The following is an 18,885-nucleotide window of genomic DNA, read 5'->3' on the forward strand; positions in this document are numbered from 1 at the left end:
GTTTGAGACCCCTGCTGTAAATAAATATAAATATAACACAGTATAGTATGTATATCACACATGTAGAAATGACCAATTGAGGCATAATATTGTTAAAATTACACTTATTTTTCTAAATAAATTTCCATTTTTCAGGTTATTCACATTTTTTTTGTTTGGATAGTTCATAAAAGTAAGTATTTTCATAATTTAATGTTTTGTTTTTTTCTTTAAAACACAGACAAACATTTGGAGTTGTTATTATTTATAGGTTATTATGTTATTATTTTACTGGTCCGGCCCACTGGAGATCAAACTGGGCTGAATGTGGAACCTGAAAGAAAATGAGTTTGAGACCCCTGCTGTAAATAAATATAAATATAACACGGTATAGTATGTATATCACACATGTAGAAATGACCAATTGAGGCATAATATTGTTAAAATTACACTTATTTTTCTAAATAAATTTCCATTTTTCAGGTTATTCACTTTTTTTTTTTGTTTGGATAGTTCATAAAAGTAAGTATTTTCATAATTTAATGGGTTTTTTTTTCTTTTAAACACAGACAAACATTTGGAGTTGTTATTATTTATAGGTTAATATGTTATTATTTTACTGGTCCACCCCACTGGAGATCAAACTGGGCTGAATGTGGAACCTGAAAGAAAATGAGTTTGAGACCCCTGCTGTAAATAAATATAAATATAACACGGTATAGTATGTATATCACACATGTAGAAATGACCAATTGAGGGAAAATATTGTTAAAATTACACTTATTTTTCTAAATAAATTTCCATTTTTCAGGTTATTCACATTTTTTTTGTTTGGATAGTTCATAAAAGTAAGTATTTTCATAATTTAATGTTTGTTTGTTTTTTCTTTTAAACACAGACAAACATTTGGAGTTGTTATTATTTAAAGGTTAATATGTTATTATTTTACTGGTCCAGCCCACTGGAGATCAAACTGGGCTGAATGTGGAACCAAAAAGAAAATGAGTTTGAGACCCCTGCTGTAAATAAATATAAATATAACACGGTATAGTATGTATATCACACATGTAGAAATGACCAATTGAGGGAAAATATTGTTAAAATTACACTTATTTTTCTAAATAAATTTCCATTTTTCAGGTTATTCACATTTTTTTTTGTTTGGATAGTTCATAAAAGTAAGTATTTTCATAATTTAATGTTTTGTTTTTTTCTTTAAAACAAAAACAAAAATTTGGAGTTGTCATTATTTATAGGTTATTATGTTATTATTTTACTGGTCCGGCCCACTGGAGATCAAACTGGGCTGAATGTGGAACCTGAAAGAAAATGAGTTTGAGACCCCTGCTGTAAATAAATATAAATATAACACAGTATGGTATGTATATCACACATGTAGAAATGACCAATTGAGGCATAATATTGTTAAAATTACACTTATTTTTCTAAATAAATTTCCATTTTTCAGGTTATTCACTTTTTTTTTTTGTTTGGATAGTTCATAAAAGTAAGTATTTTCATAATTTAATGGGGTTTTTTTCTTTTAAACACAGACAAACATTTGGAGTTGTTATTATTTATAGGTTAATATGTTATTATTTTACTGGTCCACCCCACTGGAGATCAAACTGGGCTGAATGTGGAACCTGAAAGAAAATGAGTTTGAGACCCCTGCTGTAAATAAATATAAATATAACACGGTATAGTATGTATATCACACATGTAGAAATGACCAATTGAGGGAAAATATTGTTAAAATTACACTTATTTTTCTAAATAAATTTCCATTTTTCAGGTTATTCACTTTTTTTTTTGTTTGGATAGTTCATAAAAGTAAGTATTTTCATAATTTAATGTTTTTTTTTTTTCTTTAAAACAAAAAAAAAAATTGGAGTTGTCATTATTTATAGGTTATTATGTTATTATTTTACTGGTCCGGCCCACTGGAGATCAAACTGGGCTGAATGTGGAACCTGAAAGAAAATGAGTTTGAGACCCCTGCTGTAAATAAATATAAATATAACACGGTATAGTATGTATATCACACATGTAGAAATGACCAATTGAGGGAAAATATTGTTAAAATTACACTTATTTTTCTAAATAAATTTCCATTTTTCAGGTTATTCACTTTTTTTTTGTTTGGATAGTTCATAAAAGTAAGTATTTTCATAATTTAATGTTTGTTTGTTTTTTCTTTTAAACACAGACAAACATTTGGAGTTGTTATTATTTAAAGGTTAATATGTTATTATTTTACTGGTCCGGCCCACTGGAGATCAAACTGGGCTGAATGTGGAACCTGAAAGAAAATGAGTTTGAGACCCCTGCTGTAAATAAATATAAATATAACACGGTATAGTATGTATATCACACATGTAGAAATGACCAATTGAGGCATAATATTGTTAAAATTACACTTATTTTTCTAAATAAATTTCTATTTATCAGGTTATTCACATTTTTTTTTTGTTTGGATAGTTCATAAAAGTAAGTATTTTCATAATTTAATGGGTTTTTTTTCTTTTAAACACAGACAAACATTTGGAGTTGTTATTATTTAAAGGTTAATATGTTTTTATTTTACTGGTCCAGCCCACTGGAGATCAAACTGGGCTGAATGTGGAACCTGAAAGAAAATGAGTTTGAGACCCCCAATTTAAATAGATATAAATAACACAAAGCACAATCAAAATTCTGTATGTAAAAACACTGCTGTAATTTGCATTTTCTGGATTTTCTGTCACTTTTGATGAACAGTTCCACCATGAGAAAATGCCTTCAATCTACTGGTGGATGTCAGACTTGCTGACAAGGCACACCGTGGCACTGACCCTGTTTTGCATTATTCCTTCAAACAGCACATGCACCCTTTCCTCTGGCTGAGCACAGGTTCATCACAGGGATGAGTAATCTTACTCCTGCTTTGGTCATTACACCAATGATTAGGCCTCTAATCATCTGTCTATCAAGCTACCTTAACTGAGTGAGAACATGACCACATTATTGACATTAATGACTTGTGTACCAGAGAGGGTCTCCTTGAGAGCTGCCTGTCATCTGGAACTGAGTAAACTGAAATCTGTTGATGTGGAGACTGATTTCTGTTGAAACTTGTTGGTTAATCTACACAAGGAGACTAAATATAGGCACTTCTATTTCTCCATCTGACATGCTCCAGTTCTCGACAGTGTATGATTTTTTTTATTATGTGGAAATTGTGGCTACAGATGTAGTTTACCACCACCAGAGGGAGAATGTGAGAGCGAATGAATAATGAATCAATAATGTAAAGCGCTTTGGGTGTCTAGAAAAGCGCTATATAAAATCTAATCCATTATTATTATTATTAATTTTACCTTTTAAGAGCTGCACAGTTTTGCTTTTTTTGTATATGATATAATATTGCAAAAAATAGTTTGAAGTATTTCCATGGATCTTTTGTTGAATTCATTTCCATACTGTAACTAGAAAAGAACTCAGAGAGCGCAGACCTCCACCAAGGCAGATCAGTGCCCCCCCCAACATTTTTCCCCCAATTTTTGGTGACAATAGAATATAGAAAAACAGGAGTAATATAATTCTGCTGCTGTAAATCAAATAGAAAATAAAATAAATAAAATATTACTAAATATATTGCACTTTTCCCTGAAAGGTAGTTTTTAAACAAACAACAAAAATCAAACAAGAAAAGCACTCAGAGAGCGCAGAGCTCCACCAAGACAGATCTGCCCCCCCCCCCCATCACCACCAAAGTTTCATCATTTGTTCCTTGTGCCAGTATCAACATTTCCAGAAAATTTCATGAAAATCCACCCATAACTGTTTGAGTTATCTTGCTAACAGACAAACAAACAAACAGACAAACCCCAATGAAAACATAACCTCCGCCGTTACATTTGCTGTAGGTAAATCTGAGGATTCCTGCTTACTATACTCCCACACCACTCTGTGAAGACGTCCTCATCCTCTTTGCTACCCTGTGATGATGTCTCTAGTGGAGCTGAAATGATTAATCGACTCAAAGTGATCCAAAAAAATCATTCAACTACAATTCTCCTGAATCAAAGCTTTGTTTCCTTCATTTCTCTGCTGTTAAACATTGGTTCCACTGTTGTGTTTCTCACGGATGCTTATTGTGATGCACGAAGAAACTCCTATTCAGGAAAATTGCAATAGAATATTTCCCTTCAATCAATTCGAGTCGATTAATCGAATCGTGAATTTTTGCATTCGCTTCAAGCACCTAATCGATCAACTGTTTCCGCTCTAGTCTCTTGATCTGCCTGATGCCGAATCAAAACTGACCATGTTAAAATTGGATAATATAGTCCAGTGGTTCCCAACCTTTTTTGGCTCGTGACCCCATTTTAACATTTAAAACCAAATTAAAAACATTTTTATTCTCATTAGCCTTTGAAAGGAGATAAAAATGGGGTCACAATTCAGGAACCAGGAATGTGCGGTTTTTTATTTTAATTTTATTTTATTGTATTTCTGTTTTTATTTTTTATTTTTTATTTTATTGTATTTCAAATTTCATCTTATTTCTTGCACTTCAAAAATTCTATGCATAATCAAATATTTTAATGTGCGCTGTTTTTATATTTATTTTTATTTTATTGTATTTCTAATCAAATCTTAATGTATTTTAATATTGTATTTTTTTCAATCAATGTGAAGTACTTTGGGCTACAATTTCTGTATGAAAGGTGCTGTAGAAATAAAGTTTATTATTATTATTATTATTATTATTATTATTATTATTTAACATCACAAATTTCTGGTGGCCCCAGACATTCAAAACAGAGACTCTTTTTGTTTTTTGCTAAAATTAATTTGTTTTGATCATGTAATAGTTTGCTGTACTATGTTGGAAATAAATGTTATTTTTAGGTGACATTTAGTCTATATAATGTATATTATTATGGACGGAGGCAGTAAATCCAGGTGTAGATTACTGCACAAAATGAGATTTTGATTTTCCTTGGTCAGGATATGTACAGTCAGTCCAGCTTGGATTTACAAGGCTGACAATTAATACTGAACAAACAAGAACTCAAACTATGAATTATGAAAGAGCTGCAGCATCTGAAACTGACCACAATGAACATTTGACACATAAACAGAACCACAGTGCTTCAGTTTCAGCTTCAGTTTGTCATGTCTTTTATGGATTGGGATTGTCTCTGTCAACTCACCGTATAGTTTTTACCTCCGCCAAGGAGGTTCTGTTTTTGCCGGCGTTGGTTTGTCTGTCTGTCTGTGTGCAAAATAACTCAAAAAGTTATGGACGGATTTGGATAACAATTTCAGAAAATGTTGATACTGGCACAAGGAACAAATGATTACATTTTGGTGGTGATTGGAGGGGGGACTGATCTGCCTTGATGGAGGTCTGCGCTCTCCGGGTGCTTTTCTAGTTTGTTTTTTGTTGGTTAGTTAGCAACATAACTGAAAAAGTTATGGATGGATTTTGATGAAATTTTCAGGAAATGTCTGAAATGGGACGAGTAACAGATGATTTGATTTTTGGAATGATCCGGATCACTGTCTGGATCCAGGAATTTTTAAAAGGATTCTTTAGCACTGGGAGAAAGGGATATTTTCAGCATATGTATGTGGAACTCCACAATGAATGGTCAGAGTGCTTGGTAAAAAAAAAAAATACAAAAGAAGTTCCCAACAGGCTCTACAAGATATTGAAGATTGAGGATCCAGATCAATCTTTTTTTTTTTTTTTTTTTTTGGTGGGGGGGTTTGTTCGTCTTTCTGTTAGAAGGATAACTCAAAAAGTTACTGATAGATTTGGATGAAATTTTCAGGAAATATTGATACTGGTACAAGGAACAAGTGACTACATTTTGGTGGTGATGGGGGGGTCTGCCTTGGCAGAGGTCTGCGCTCTCTGAGTGCTTTTCTAGTTATCAGTGTATATATATATATATGTATGTGTATATATATATATATAATTATTATTATTATTAATTCTTAGAACTTTCAGGTCACCCCCATTTGAATTCCAGGCGACCCCACGTGGGGTCTCAATCCCAAGGTTGAGAAACATTGAATTAGATGCTCTTTGCCACAGAATTACGCACAAATTACTACATGTGGCACATAATGAGATAATGACACATGAACGCTGGCGCTGTAGTTTATGTTGTAATCATATGGAGTAAAGTAGATTTTCAGAGCATGCGGGGATCTGTTTCTCTCCAAAAGGGTTTTTTTTTTTTTTATCATCAATCCGTCGGATGTGGGATTTGTGTTGCATTAACCCATTACAGTGTCGGACATTTGCCACAATCTGCTGCTATTTTGGTTTGCAGTTAAAAAAAAAAAAATAGGAGGGGTCCGCGGTTGTGGTGGGAGTGGAGTACCAGGCGGGGTGGTAGTTGCACAGCATAGTCGAGGGCAGGGCGGACCAGGGGAAGGAACGCATGCTTGGAGCGCGCCGCGCGTACCGGAGGGAACGCGTTGATTGACAGTGAGAGGCACGGAGCGCCCCGTGCGGCACACAAGCGGAGCACGCTAATCTGCCCGTTCCCGACTTGTCAAAGGCATCTTCTGTGAAATAGCAAGCCAGATCAGCGTTGCGCTAAACAAAAAGGAGGCTCGATCTCTCTATCTATCCATCCACACACACCCCCCCCCCCTTACCGGGTTTGGGATCGGACTCTGATTAAACCACAACAAGGACGCGACAATTGCGCAATCCCACCCCATCCCGCCTTTTACCTGTTCAGTCATTGTCGGACACAACCTGGACTAACCTGGCGTGTCAAAGTATTTGTGGAAAACCGGAGTGGATGGACTAAACGGACAGTAATCTGAGACTTCAACAAAAAAAAAAAGAAGAAGCAAAAATCGTTGTGATTCCTTTTCTGGAGTAGGACTGTGTGCGGTGCTTTTCGGGATCTGGGGATGTTTTTCCGTTTTTCTGGACTTTTATACCTTTAGGAATCAACTTTGAAAAATCTGGAGTTGGTGAATACCAGTTTACAAAATCTCTTCAACGGGAATAACCACCAGAAGACTCGCACGGGAGGAATTTAAGTTTCATTTCGGTGCGTAAATATGTGCGGTTTGGTGAGCCGCACAAGTAGTTGAGCCTCCTCCTTTTCTTTTTGCACGTTCAATAGCATTATTATTTTCCCCTTCATGGAGTAAGTAGTCTAAATCACAGGTATATAAAAAGACTTGGGGAAAAGAGCGGATTTTTTTTTTTATTTCCTGTCGCCTGGAACAAACAGGCGGATCTGATGCGCAGATTCTCCGTAGGATGGTAAATGACCGATGGGGAATCATGAACAGCTCTTCTGAACTCGAAGATGGGACCCGGCATAAAAACCAGGTAAACACACACACACACACACACACACACACACACACACACACACACACACACACACACACACACACACACACAGTCAGCCTTTGGGCTTTATGAAGGAGTGGTGCAGCTGCTTGGTGCAGTGTTACCACGCTGAGTTTTTTTTTTTTTTTTTTTTTTGACGATGTGACTCTTCGGATGAATCTCTGCACTGGAGAGACAGTTGGTGCAGATGAGCTCTTCCTGACACTTCTCAAAAAAAAAAAAAAAAAAAATCACACACTTTCCCTTTGGCGCTGGTTCTATTATGCGTTGCGCACAAAAAAAAAAAAAGCTTTAAGGTGCATCTATAGTTACGCATAGACAAGTGAAGGTGAAATCATCATAAAATATCCGTGGGATCTCGAATGCATCTTCACATTTCTTTCTTGCACTTGGAAGTAATAGCTGGAAATCACATTTATGTTGCGTAAAAGGGGTAAAAAAAAAAAAAAAGGCACATGCATCTTCCAGGTGCTATTAACACTCCAGAGCTTTTTTTTTTTTTTTTTTTTTTTTTTTATTTAAGGCTTGTCTCTCGCTCGAATGAATTGAGACAGGAGAGGACGTGTGTTGTGTTGCAGCCAGCCAAGCTCACTTTAGGGAATAGTCAATGTGTTTTCACAAGGTCAGTAGAGGGTTATTGACAGCCCAGAAGGGAGAGGAGGGCTCCTTAGAGCAGGGGGGAATCGGATTTCGGGGGCACTGTTAAAGCTGTGCACTTCTAGAAACACACACACACATACAGAAAATCATCTGCCTTTCCCATATACTGTCAATGAGGGTAAGGATGGAGTCAGTTATTGCGCCACATCACTGAAAAATAAAGCCAAAGGTACTAAAAAAACTAAAAAAACCAAAAAAAAAAAAAAAAATAGAAACACTGAGACATGTTTGGATCAGACAGAATATATTTGGATCAGACAGAATATTAAACCTAATAGTGTTGTTGTTGTGTGTTTGTTTTATGTTTTATGCCCCGCACATGCACTATTATGAAAGAAAAATCAATGGAAATTTCCAAATAAACAGTGTCTGCATTATACAAGTAAACAATATGTGTATCTGTGTTCTACTATTCCCACTCCCACACCTTTTTTGCTGTCAACTGTCTTTTTTTTTTTAAACTCCCCCCCCCCCCCCCCCCACCACCACCACCTTCTTAAAACTGTAAGCACATGTACCATTCTCTGATGACGTTGGGTTGTGTCATTCATACAGCAGGCTGTATTTCATAAAGCAGGTGTTTCTACTCTTACCCCAGGTGTCACATGATCTCGCTTCCCCCTGCAGATCCAAAAAAGTATCAGTCTTTTATTTTATTTGCAAAGGTGACGCTCAGAACCGGGCCTGCAGTTTCATTTTAGCACAAAGGATTTTTTTTTTGCATTAGTATCGATTAAAGCAGGCTGTAGTTAATTTTTCATATATCTCAGTTGGCTGATTTTCATGTAACCATTATACATCCAAGGTGGAGCATGATCAATGAGTAAGAGGATACGGCCGGCATTTTGCCTCTCTGAGCTTTAAGAAAACGAACAAGCTTTTATAAGGACTTAATGGTCAAGTGAATAGCAAGTAGGTCTGTCTCGGTGCTTTAATTGAATGATTGTGTATCTTGCAATCTCTGTTTTTAGACCGCTAGAATATAGAAAAAGAAAGGGGGTTCAACCGATGCATGATGAAAAATAGTGCTTTTTAATTAGTTTTTTGAGGAGGAAAAAAAGAACCAGAACAACTAATGGAGCTTTAATATGCTGTATGGTAAGCCTAGGGGATGAAAAGGCAATATAGTCTTCCATAAACCCCCAAAAAGCACAGATCATGCTTCATTCAGAGGGTGTTAGATGAGATGAGAGCTTGGGGAGAAATGCATGGGGGATGACTAATGCCGCTATATGTGCCTGTGCACCCAACATCTGCCCGTCTCCCATCTTCTGTGATATTACGCCGACAAAACCCAAAACACACTCTTTTTTTTTTGCACACTGTAATCGTCAACAGTAACCCCAAACCTGTACCTCCAGCCTGGTGCTATTGACAGACTCATTTCAGACCCAGTGGGGAAGGATCGGGTAATAGAGATCTCTTGTGGTCTTCTGTTTGTTTTGATATTACAAAACCCAGTCCTGGATTTGCTGGGTTATTCTGCATATTTGATTTGTTGCTGCAAGTGAGCCGTCACCTGTTCCTGTTTGGAACAGACGGAGGCCGAATAGACGGGAAGAATATGACTTAATATGCTTTACCCTGATACGAAGAGACTTGAAAAGATCCAAGCGCCTTATGTAGTTGGACTGCACCTACTTTTCGAACCACCGTAGATCACTTAAATAACAAGGGGTGTTAGAAAATATCGGTTCTGCAATATATCGCGATATTTCATTTGACAATACTGTATCGATATTAAAAAGTGCTGTATCGATATTGTAGGTATTTATTCAAATGCAGATATGGCGGAGGTTCATTTTAGTTTTTTGTTTATATTTTATTTATTATTATTATATTTATTATTGTTGCTGTTTTATTAAATAATGGTTATTTGAAGCATCCTAAAAGCACTTTCTACTGTCAGAGTGGCAGGTTTTAGTTCCTTTGGAAACTAGGAGAATTACAAAACATTTTTTGTAATATAACAGTAGATCCTGTTCTGATCAAATAAAAATGTGTTTAGTATTTGTACATATATCTGGTGTAATTCATTTCTTCCAAGAAATAATCTTAAAAAAAGAAGAAACAAACAAAAAATTGCTTTTTTATCAGTATCATGATATATCGTGATATATCGTATCGTCATCCTAGTATTGTGATTTGTATCGTATCGCCAGATTCTTGCCAATACACACCCTTATAAATAACTGTTACACTTTATATCACTGCCCTGAAACGTGTAAATACAACCAGAAGTCTTTATTGACAGTATTGTACAGGAAGCCCTATCTATCTATCTATCTATCTATCTATCTATCTATCTATCTATCTATCTATCTATCTGTCTGTCTGTCTGTCTGTCTGTCTGTCTGTCTGTCTGTCTGTCTGTCTGTCTGTCTGTCTGTCTGTCTGTCTGTCTGTCTGTCTGTCTGTCTGTCTGTCTGTCTGTCTGTCTGTCTGTCTGTCTGTCTGTCTGTCTGTCTGTCTATCTATCTATCTATCTTAGCCTTTGCAAATAAGTTATTGTGTGTAGAGACTGAAGCTGCATCATTAAGGGTGTAAGAAAATATCGGTTCTGCAATATATTGCGATATTTCATTTGACAATGCTGTATCGATATTAAAAAGTACTCTATCGATATTTTAGGTATTTATTCAAATGCAGATATGGCGGAGGTTCATTTTTGTTTCTTGTTTTTTTTTTTTTTGGTTTATATTTTATTTATTATTATTGCTGTTTTATTAAATAATGGTTATTTGAAGCATCCTAAAAGCACTTTCTACTGTCAGACAATGTCAGATTTTAGTTCCTTTGGAAACCAGGAGAATTAGAAAAATTTTGTAATATAACAGTAGATCCTGTTCTGATTAAATAAAAATGTGTTTAGTATTTGTACATATTTATGGTGTAATTCATTTCTTCCAAGAAATAATCTTCAAAAAAGAAGAAACAAACAAAAAATTGCTTTTTTAACAGTATCATGATATATCGTGATATATCGTGATATATCGTATTGTCATCCTAGTGTTGTGATTTGTATCGTATCACCAGATTCTTGCCAATACACACCCTTATAAATAACTGTTACACTTTATATCGCTGCCCTGAAATGTGTAAATACAACCAGAAGTCTTTATTGACAGTATTGTGCAGGAAGCCCTATCTATCTATCTATCTATCTATCTATCTATCTATCTATCTATCTATCTATCTATCTATCTATCTATCTATCTATCTATCTATCTATCTATCTGTCTATCTGTCTATCTGTCTGTCTATCTGTCTATCTATCTGTCTATCTATCTTAGCCTTTGCAGGTAAGTTACTGTGTGTAGAGATTGAAGCTGCATCATTAAGGTGTAAGAAAATATCGGTTCTGCAATATATCGCAATATTTAATTTCACAATACTGTATCGATGTTATAAATTACCGTATTGATATTTTTGGCATTTATTCAAATGCAGATATGGAGGTTAATTTTTGTTGTTTTGTTGTTCTTTATTGTTTATATTTTAATTAATATTGTTTAACGCTGTTTTATTGAATAACAGTTATTTGAAGCACTTAAAACAGTGTTTTTCAACCTTGGGGTCGTTAGGGGTGTTAGAAAATATCGGTTCTGCAATATATTGCGATATTTCATGTCACAATACTGTTTCGATATTAAAAAGTACTGTATCGATATTTTTCGGTATTTATTCCAGTGCAGATATGGCGGAGGTTCATTTTCGTTTTTGGTTTTCTTTAATGTTTCTATCTTATTTATTATTGTTTAACACGGTTTTTATTAAATAATGGTTATTACAAGCATCTTAGAAGCACTTTTTACTGTTTTAGAGAGGCAGATGTTAGTTCCTTTGTTGGGATTGTGCAAAAATAAAGTTACGATGTTAATTCTGAACTAATAGAATATAAACATTTGAACAGGATCTTAAACTGTAATGTCTGTAAAGTATAATTTAAGTTTTAACACAGGAATATTTTGTGATATAGCATTAGATCCTGTTGTGATCCAATAAAAATGTGTTTAGTATTTGTGCATATTTTAGGTGTAATTCAATTCTTCCAGGAAATAACCATGTTTTAAAAAAACAAACAAAACCAAAAATTGCCTTTTTAACAGTATCATGTTATATTGTGATATATCATATCATGATCCTAGTATTGGAATTTGTATCGTATCACCAGATTCTTGCCAATACACACCCCTAATCATCATGGGTGTAAGAAAATATCGGTATCGCGATATATCACGACATTTCACTTCGCAGTACTGTATCGATATTCAAAAGTATTGATGTTTTTAGGTATTTAGTCAAATGCAGATATGGCGGAGATTCATTGTTGTTTTTTGTTTTTCCAGCTCTTATTTCTATATTCACATGGGTATTTTGTTCTGTTGTTTGTGTACTACAAAAGTATAATTGTGATATTACAGGTCATAAATGTAGTTTGTTGAAACTGATAACGCCGTTTTGTTAAATAATGGATAATTCAAGCATCCTAAAAGCACTTTTTACTGTCTGAAAGAGGCAAATATTAGTTTTTTTTTTTTATTGTGAATGCACAAAAATAGTGTTCTAATGTTGGATGATTCAGGGACTGAACACGATGTATTCTTTTCGCAATAGAATGCGAACATTTAAGCAGGATCTTAGACTGTAATGTCTGTAAAACATTATTTATTTATTTGTGGGTTTTTTTGTACCGATAAAGCCGCATGTTAAAACTTAATTTATCCAAAATCTACACAGTTTTTCCAGGAAATAATCTTTTTAAAAAAGAAACAAAACAAAAAGTATTGCCTTGTTAACAGTATCGTGATATATAATGATATATCTTATTGCAGTCCTAGTAGGGCAGCTCGATTATAGAAAAAAAAAAAATCACGATTATTTTAGCAATAATTGAAATCACAATTATTAAAAACGATTATTTGTTAACCTTAAAGTTGTTAATTTTTTTCTTGCAAAACAATGTAAAATATACTCCTTAAATATAAATAAAGCTTTTAACCATTAAAACAAAATATGTTCACTTTTGTACGAAACAAAAAAATCTTTGAATGCAAATAAGTGTACTGTAAATTCAAGTATGTTTCCTTTTGTAAACAAATAGTGCACTGGAATTAAACAGCTATAGACTTGCCATAGAACTGGAGCAAAAAAAAAAAAAAAAACTCACGTAAAGTGCAAATTATAAATTCAAGTATGTTCAGTGTAGTATGAAACATAGCAAATTCAGTGGCGTGCCGTGAGGTTTCAGTTAGGTTAATACGGGAGTCGCAGCGTAAAGACATTCGGAGACTGAAGACTGCATTGCGGACGAAGTTGTAGACGGAGTTTTTTTATGTGTTTTAGTTTTTCATAAGATTATGATAAAGGTGGCGGTGGTTAAACTTTAGATGGTTACAAAGGTTTGCTGTGTTACCGGTCGGTGCGGACACAACTACGAAACACTTTTTGCACGTAATGGGTTTTTACTCTTCATCAAACCCAAAGTCATTCCATACAATTGAATTTGACTTGCCTTTTTTGTTTACCAAGCACTTCCGCTGCGATTCTCCTGCTATTTTTCCAGACCGCTAGGTACAACTTTCCTCTTGGGGTGGACCTGCCGGCTAGCTGGCAGTAGTAGCTTAGGGGGGGGGGGGGGGGGGGCAGAGCAGCTCATGGTAGCTTGCGTGCGCGTGAATTAAAACAACCCAAAATTAATAATCGTTTTTTCTCGATTACATAATTTGTGTAATCGTTGCGTGTAATAACCGAAATCGTAATTGAATTTCGATTAATTGCACAGCCCTAAGTCCTAGTATTGTGATTTGTATTGTATTGCCAGATTCTTGCCAATCGACACCCCTAATCATAATAGCAATCCTTTAAGTTAGTATAGGAAAACCCTAGACTGCAGTTGGGTCTGCTCCGTTATCTATTCACATCTAAGAAGGGGCCCCATATTTTTTTTTTTTTTTTAAATTTCTCCAGTCTGTTATTGATTTTAAAAATCAGTTGTTCATAGCTGGCTATTTTAATCATTTCCCTATCCATTCACTCAAATGTACAGTATTAGTAGTTTTCCAGTGCCTCAGTACTATTCTGCACCCTGTAAGAAGGACCAGTCTACACCATAGGATCTGCTGAGCTGTCGGTCCTTCTCCACTCGTATTAATTTCTAATATACAAAGTGTCGGCTTTTGCACAAATTTGGTGAAAACAGACAGAGTAATTGTAGAGTAATAAAAAACCCTCGACATAAATGCACCTTTATATTTATGATGCTTTCATGCTCATGTCAAAGAAATCCCAGCACATGACACATTCTGTCTCGTGCCTGGGAAATAAATATCATTCTGCACAACAAATACGAAGAACAAAGGTGGTAATACTGTGCTGTACAAACACTCGTATTGATTTGTGTACAATGCTAGCTAGGTTTCTTGAAGGTCTGTTAAGTGTGTAGCTGTTTCCATAGTATGTTCAGGTTTCCTTAATCATCCATTAACCCATAAAGACCCAATGTTGTGAAGCTTTCTCTATTTTGAACCTTTCTCCAGTGATTTATCACCATTTACTCAAATATTATGCTCTGTATTTGGCATTTTGAAGTGAAAATGAGGAATTTTCCTATATTTAATCTACTGATTATGAACAAAATTATTAGATCACCCTTGTTTTCTTCAATTTCTTGTTCATTTTAATGCCTGGTACAACTAAAGGTACATTTGTTTGGACAAATATAATGATAACAACAAAAATAGCTTATTAAAGTTTAATTTCAGAGCTGATATCTATCTATTTTCCATTGTTTTCTTGATAATAACCAAAATCACTTCAGTTCTTCCATCAATATCTATGGCATTGTACTGACAAAAACAGTGCTTTTAGGCATTCCGTGTTTTCTTTTCTGTCTGTTTTAGTCACGTGATACACACAGGAGTTAGTACTGGATTGCATAACCATTGTTTTTGATGACTTTTGATGGTTTAATGATTTTTTCTGCAACTGTAGATGTTCATTAAAGCTCATATTAAAGTTGAGGGTTAGTCTATTATATTCAAAACAGAGGAAACTGAAGAAAAATATTGTTTTTTTCTTCAAAATGAACATAAAATAAGTGTCTCCATCCACTGTCATTTGTCAAACTCCATGGGTTTTAATGAATGAATGTTGCAGAAGATGACGGCGTTTCCACGGTAACTACAGAGCCTCTGAACGTCCAAATGGGTCATATTTGATGACCATGAAAAGATGACAAACTGTGTTTTATAGCAATTATTTACATATATTGATAGGATCAGTGGATCGACTGGTATTTAACATTTTATATCAGTGAATGATTTTTTTTTTTTTTTAATAAAGAAAACTCTGCATTTCATTTAGACCAGAGGTGTCAAACTCATTTCAGTTCAGGGGCCACATTCAGCTAAATTTGATCTGAAGTGGGCTGAACCAGTAAAATAAGAACATAATAATATATAAATAATGTCAACTCCAAAATTTCCTCTATGTTTTGGAGTGAAAAAAGTAAAAGTACATTATGAAAATGTTTGCATCTACAAACTATCCTTTCAAACAATATGAATAATATGAACAAACATTAAAAAATGTGTAATTTTAACAATATTCTGCCTCAGTTTATCATTTACACATGTACATTATAAGTTACAGATCACAGTGGATCTACAAATACACGAAACATTTAGTAACAGGTGGAATATTAATAAAATTGCAATTACTTCTCTTAAGACATTTCAGGTTGTTCATATTTGTTCAGGTTATTCAGATATTTTTTCAATATTATACTTTGTTTTAGTGTAAATACATGAAAACATTTCTATTTACAAAGAGAAAAATTTGGAATTGTGAGTATTTATAGGTTATTATGACCCACTTTGGATTGAATTGGTCTGAATGTGGAACCTGAACTAAAATAATTAACATCTTAGTGTAATTTTTTGCATTTCACAAATTCATCCCAAGGGCCAGACTAGACCCTTTGGCGGGCCGGATTTGGCCCCCGGGCCGCATGTTTGACACCTGTGATTTAGACCTACAATGAGACCACAATGTAGCACAAACATAATTACAAGCTCCAAAAAATGAAAGTTAAAAACATTTAGATAACACTTTACTTGAAGGTCTAGTTTATAACGCATTAAGCGCACATTCATAAGACATTATAATGCATTATAAAAGTCATTACAACAGTTTATGATCATGTACAACAACTTATACCAAGGTCAATAAAATATTTTCAGTGTAGGCATAATAATGTAGTATAAATTCTGCTTTCATAATGTTTTATACATCCATACCAAAGCAGTGTGAAGGAAATTATTTTTTTAGATGGGGAACTTTTGTTCAGTTTTGTCACTGGTCCCTTTACCCATGTATTTTAGGGACTTCATATTTATTAAAAAAAAAAAAAAGTATGTGTTTGAATTAACAAAGACTTAGAGCTGCCACAATATTTTTTATTTATGTATAACGCAACATGTAACACTTCTATTTAATAATAATAATAATAATAATAATAATAATAATAATAATAATAATAAACTTTATTTGTATAGCACCTTTCATCCAGAAATTGTAGCCCAAAGTGCTTCACATTGATTGAAAAAATACAATATTAAAATACATTAAGATTTGATTATACATCAAGAAATAAAATGAAATTTGAGAGAAATATAATAAAATAAAAATAAATATAAAAACAGCGCACATTAAAATATTTGATTATACATAGAATTTTTGAAGTGCAAGAAATAAGACGAAATTTGAAATACAATAAAAGAAAAAATAAAAACAAATACAATAAAATAAAATAAAAATAAAAACTGCACATTCCTGGTTCCTGAATTGTGACCCCATTTTTATCTCCTTTCACAGGCTAACGAGAATAAAAATGTTTTTAATTTGGTTTTAAATATATTCAGTGAACTAGCTTCTCTAATGTCTTTTGGAATTGTATTCCATAACTTAGGTGCATAGTTAGTAAAGGCGGCGTCCCCCATTTTCTTTGTAATATTTCTGGGAGTCGCTAGTAAACCTGCGTTTGATGACCTCAGTGTTCTAGTTTGTACATAATTGATCAGTGAGTTTGCAATGTAACTTGGTCCGGTTCCATTTAGTGCTTCATATGTGAGGAGTAGTATCTTAAAATCAATTCTGTAGGTTACCGGTAGCCAGTGCAGGGAAACCAACACTGGAGTAATGTGCTCTCTCTTCTAATTATCTACTCTTCTGTTTAGTGACTCTGTTCTTTTAATGTTTTGTTTTTGCAAAATAAAGAGTTATTAAGAACACTTGGATGTACAGGGTGTCCCATAAGTCTCCATACATAGGAAAAATAAATGTTTCTTGACATAAACCATTTTTATTTATATAATATGATCTATATGACTGCCATTTTGTCGGGAACACATTTCAATGCGTGTCCTCCACTGCTGAAGAACTATAAAGAAGAAATATAAAGAAATACATGTTAGAACCATATATGTATGGAATGTTTTATGTCTCCTATGTATGCAGACTTATGGGACACCCTGTATAATTTTTGATTTACACTTTACTTAGAGCCAGCAGATACTGCTCATACGTCATCATACTTGTGTTATAATATCATCAGTCCTCCTGTAACTTATTATTGATGTTTCTAAGGCATTATTTAGTGTCAGAAACTACATGTCAGTGCAGTTCTCTGTGTCTTTATAACTGGCTAGAGTTATGATGGTTAGAATGTGTTCCGTAACCCAGGACTTGAGATTCTTCCTACAAACACTGTTGTCACTTTGGTATGGATGTATAAAACATTATGAAAGCTGAATTTATACTACATTATTATGCCTACACTTATAATACTTTATTAACCTTGGTATAAGTTGTTGTACAGGATCATAAACTGTTGTAATGACTTTTATAATGCATTATAATGTCTTATGAATGTGCGCTTAATGCATTATAAACTAGACCTTCAAGTAAAGTGTTACCAACATTTCTTTTGCGGTCCTAATGCCCATATCCTCTACCCATACTCACATTTTCATCACACCCTCTTCCTTTTAACCCTTTCATGCACGAATTATGAGAACCTTAATCAAAATTTTTTCCTGAGTGTTTTTATTCCTCTTTAGGCATGAAAAAAACAATGCGATTGAAAATTTTCTTCTGAAAAATAAATAAATAAATTAAAAAAAACAAATTATTTTAAAAATTAAAAGAAAAAAAATACATCCAAAAAATAATAATGAAAAAAAAAAAATCTTATGAACCTATTTTTCATGAAGTTGCAAAAATGTCCACTCGGCTGGACACCACACGTTTAATTTTTGACACACAGAAACATGTATTTACTGATAAATTTTGTGAAAACTATGGAGAGGGCTTGTGATTCTGGGGGTTTATGCTCAGGAGAGATCTACATAATGTTACCAATTCATGTCAGAAAAGATATGTAGTGTCTTAAAACTTTAACAAAGATATGTGTAAAAAAACAAAACAAAACAAAACAAAAAACAATGAAAAGAACAACAAAGTCCATGAATATACAAGAGAACAGCTGTAGAAGAGCTGTCCACTGGAGTGACCACTGTGCATGAAAGGGTTAATCCAAAATAAAAATTGTACATGAAAGAGTTATGAAAATATAGGTTATTCCGACATGGACTGTCCTCTTCTCTTTCCACCTCTTCGTCTTGTCCTCCTCCTCCTCCTCGTTCCTCTTCATTTTATATCAGTGAATGATTCCGGTGGATGTTTGGGTCTTTACGGGTTAACTGAGTTTGTGCATCTCAACAGCTCACGCGACATATCTGCTCTCTCAGGTATCACCTATACACAGGCTATTTATCTGTGTCTGTCTTCGTCTCACTTTACCA

The 18,885-nt window shown here is 34.0% G+C and overlaps 1 protein-coding gene across 2 annotated transcripts in view; it reads left to right on the plus strand.

Moving 5' to 3' along the window:
* Positions 1-6,854: 6,854 nt before the first annotated feature.
* The window catches only part of fibcd1b (fibrinogen C domain containing 1b), a 336,567-nt gene continuing 324,536 nt past the window's right edge, over positions 6,855-18,885 (plus strand). Inside the window, exon 1 of one of the 2 annotated variants that reach the window (XM_030149502.1) lies at positions 6,855-7,336. In XM_030149502.1, coding sequence (XP_030005362.1) covers positions 7,265-7,336 — 72 coding nt within the window. In that variant the 5' untranslated portion in view covers positions 6,855-7,264. The remainder of the gene's footprint in view (positions 7,337-18,885) is intronic. The other variant, XM_030149503.1, reaches the window with a different exon arrangement.

Source organism: Sphaeramia orbicularis, chromosome 12 (genome assembly GCF_902148855.1).
Source record: "Sphaeramia orbicularis chromosome 12, fSphaOr1.1, whole genome shotgun sequence".
Taxonomy (NCBI): Eukaryota; Metazoa; Chordata; class Actinopteri; order Kurtiformes; family Apogonidae; genus Sphaeramia; species Sphaeramia orbicularis.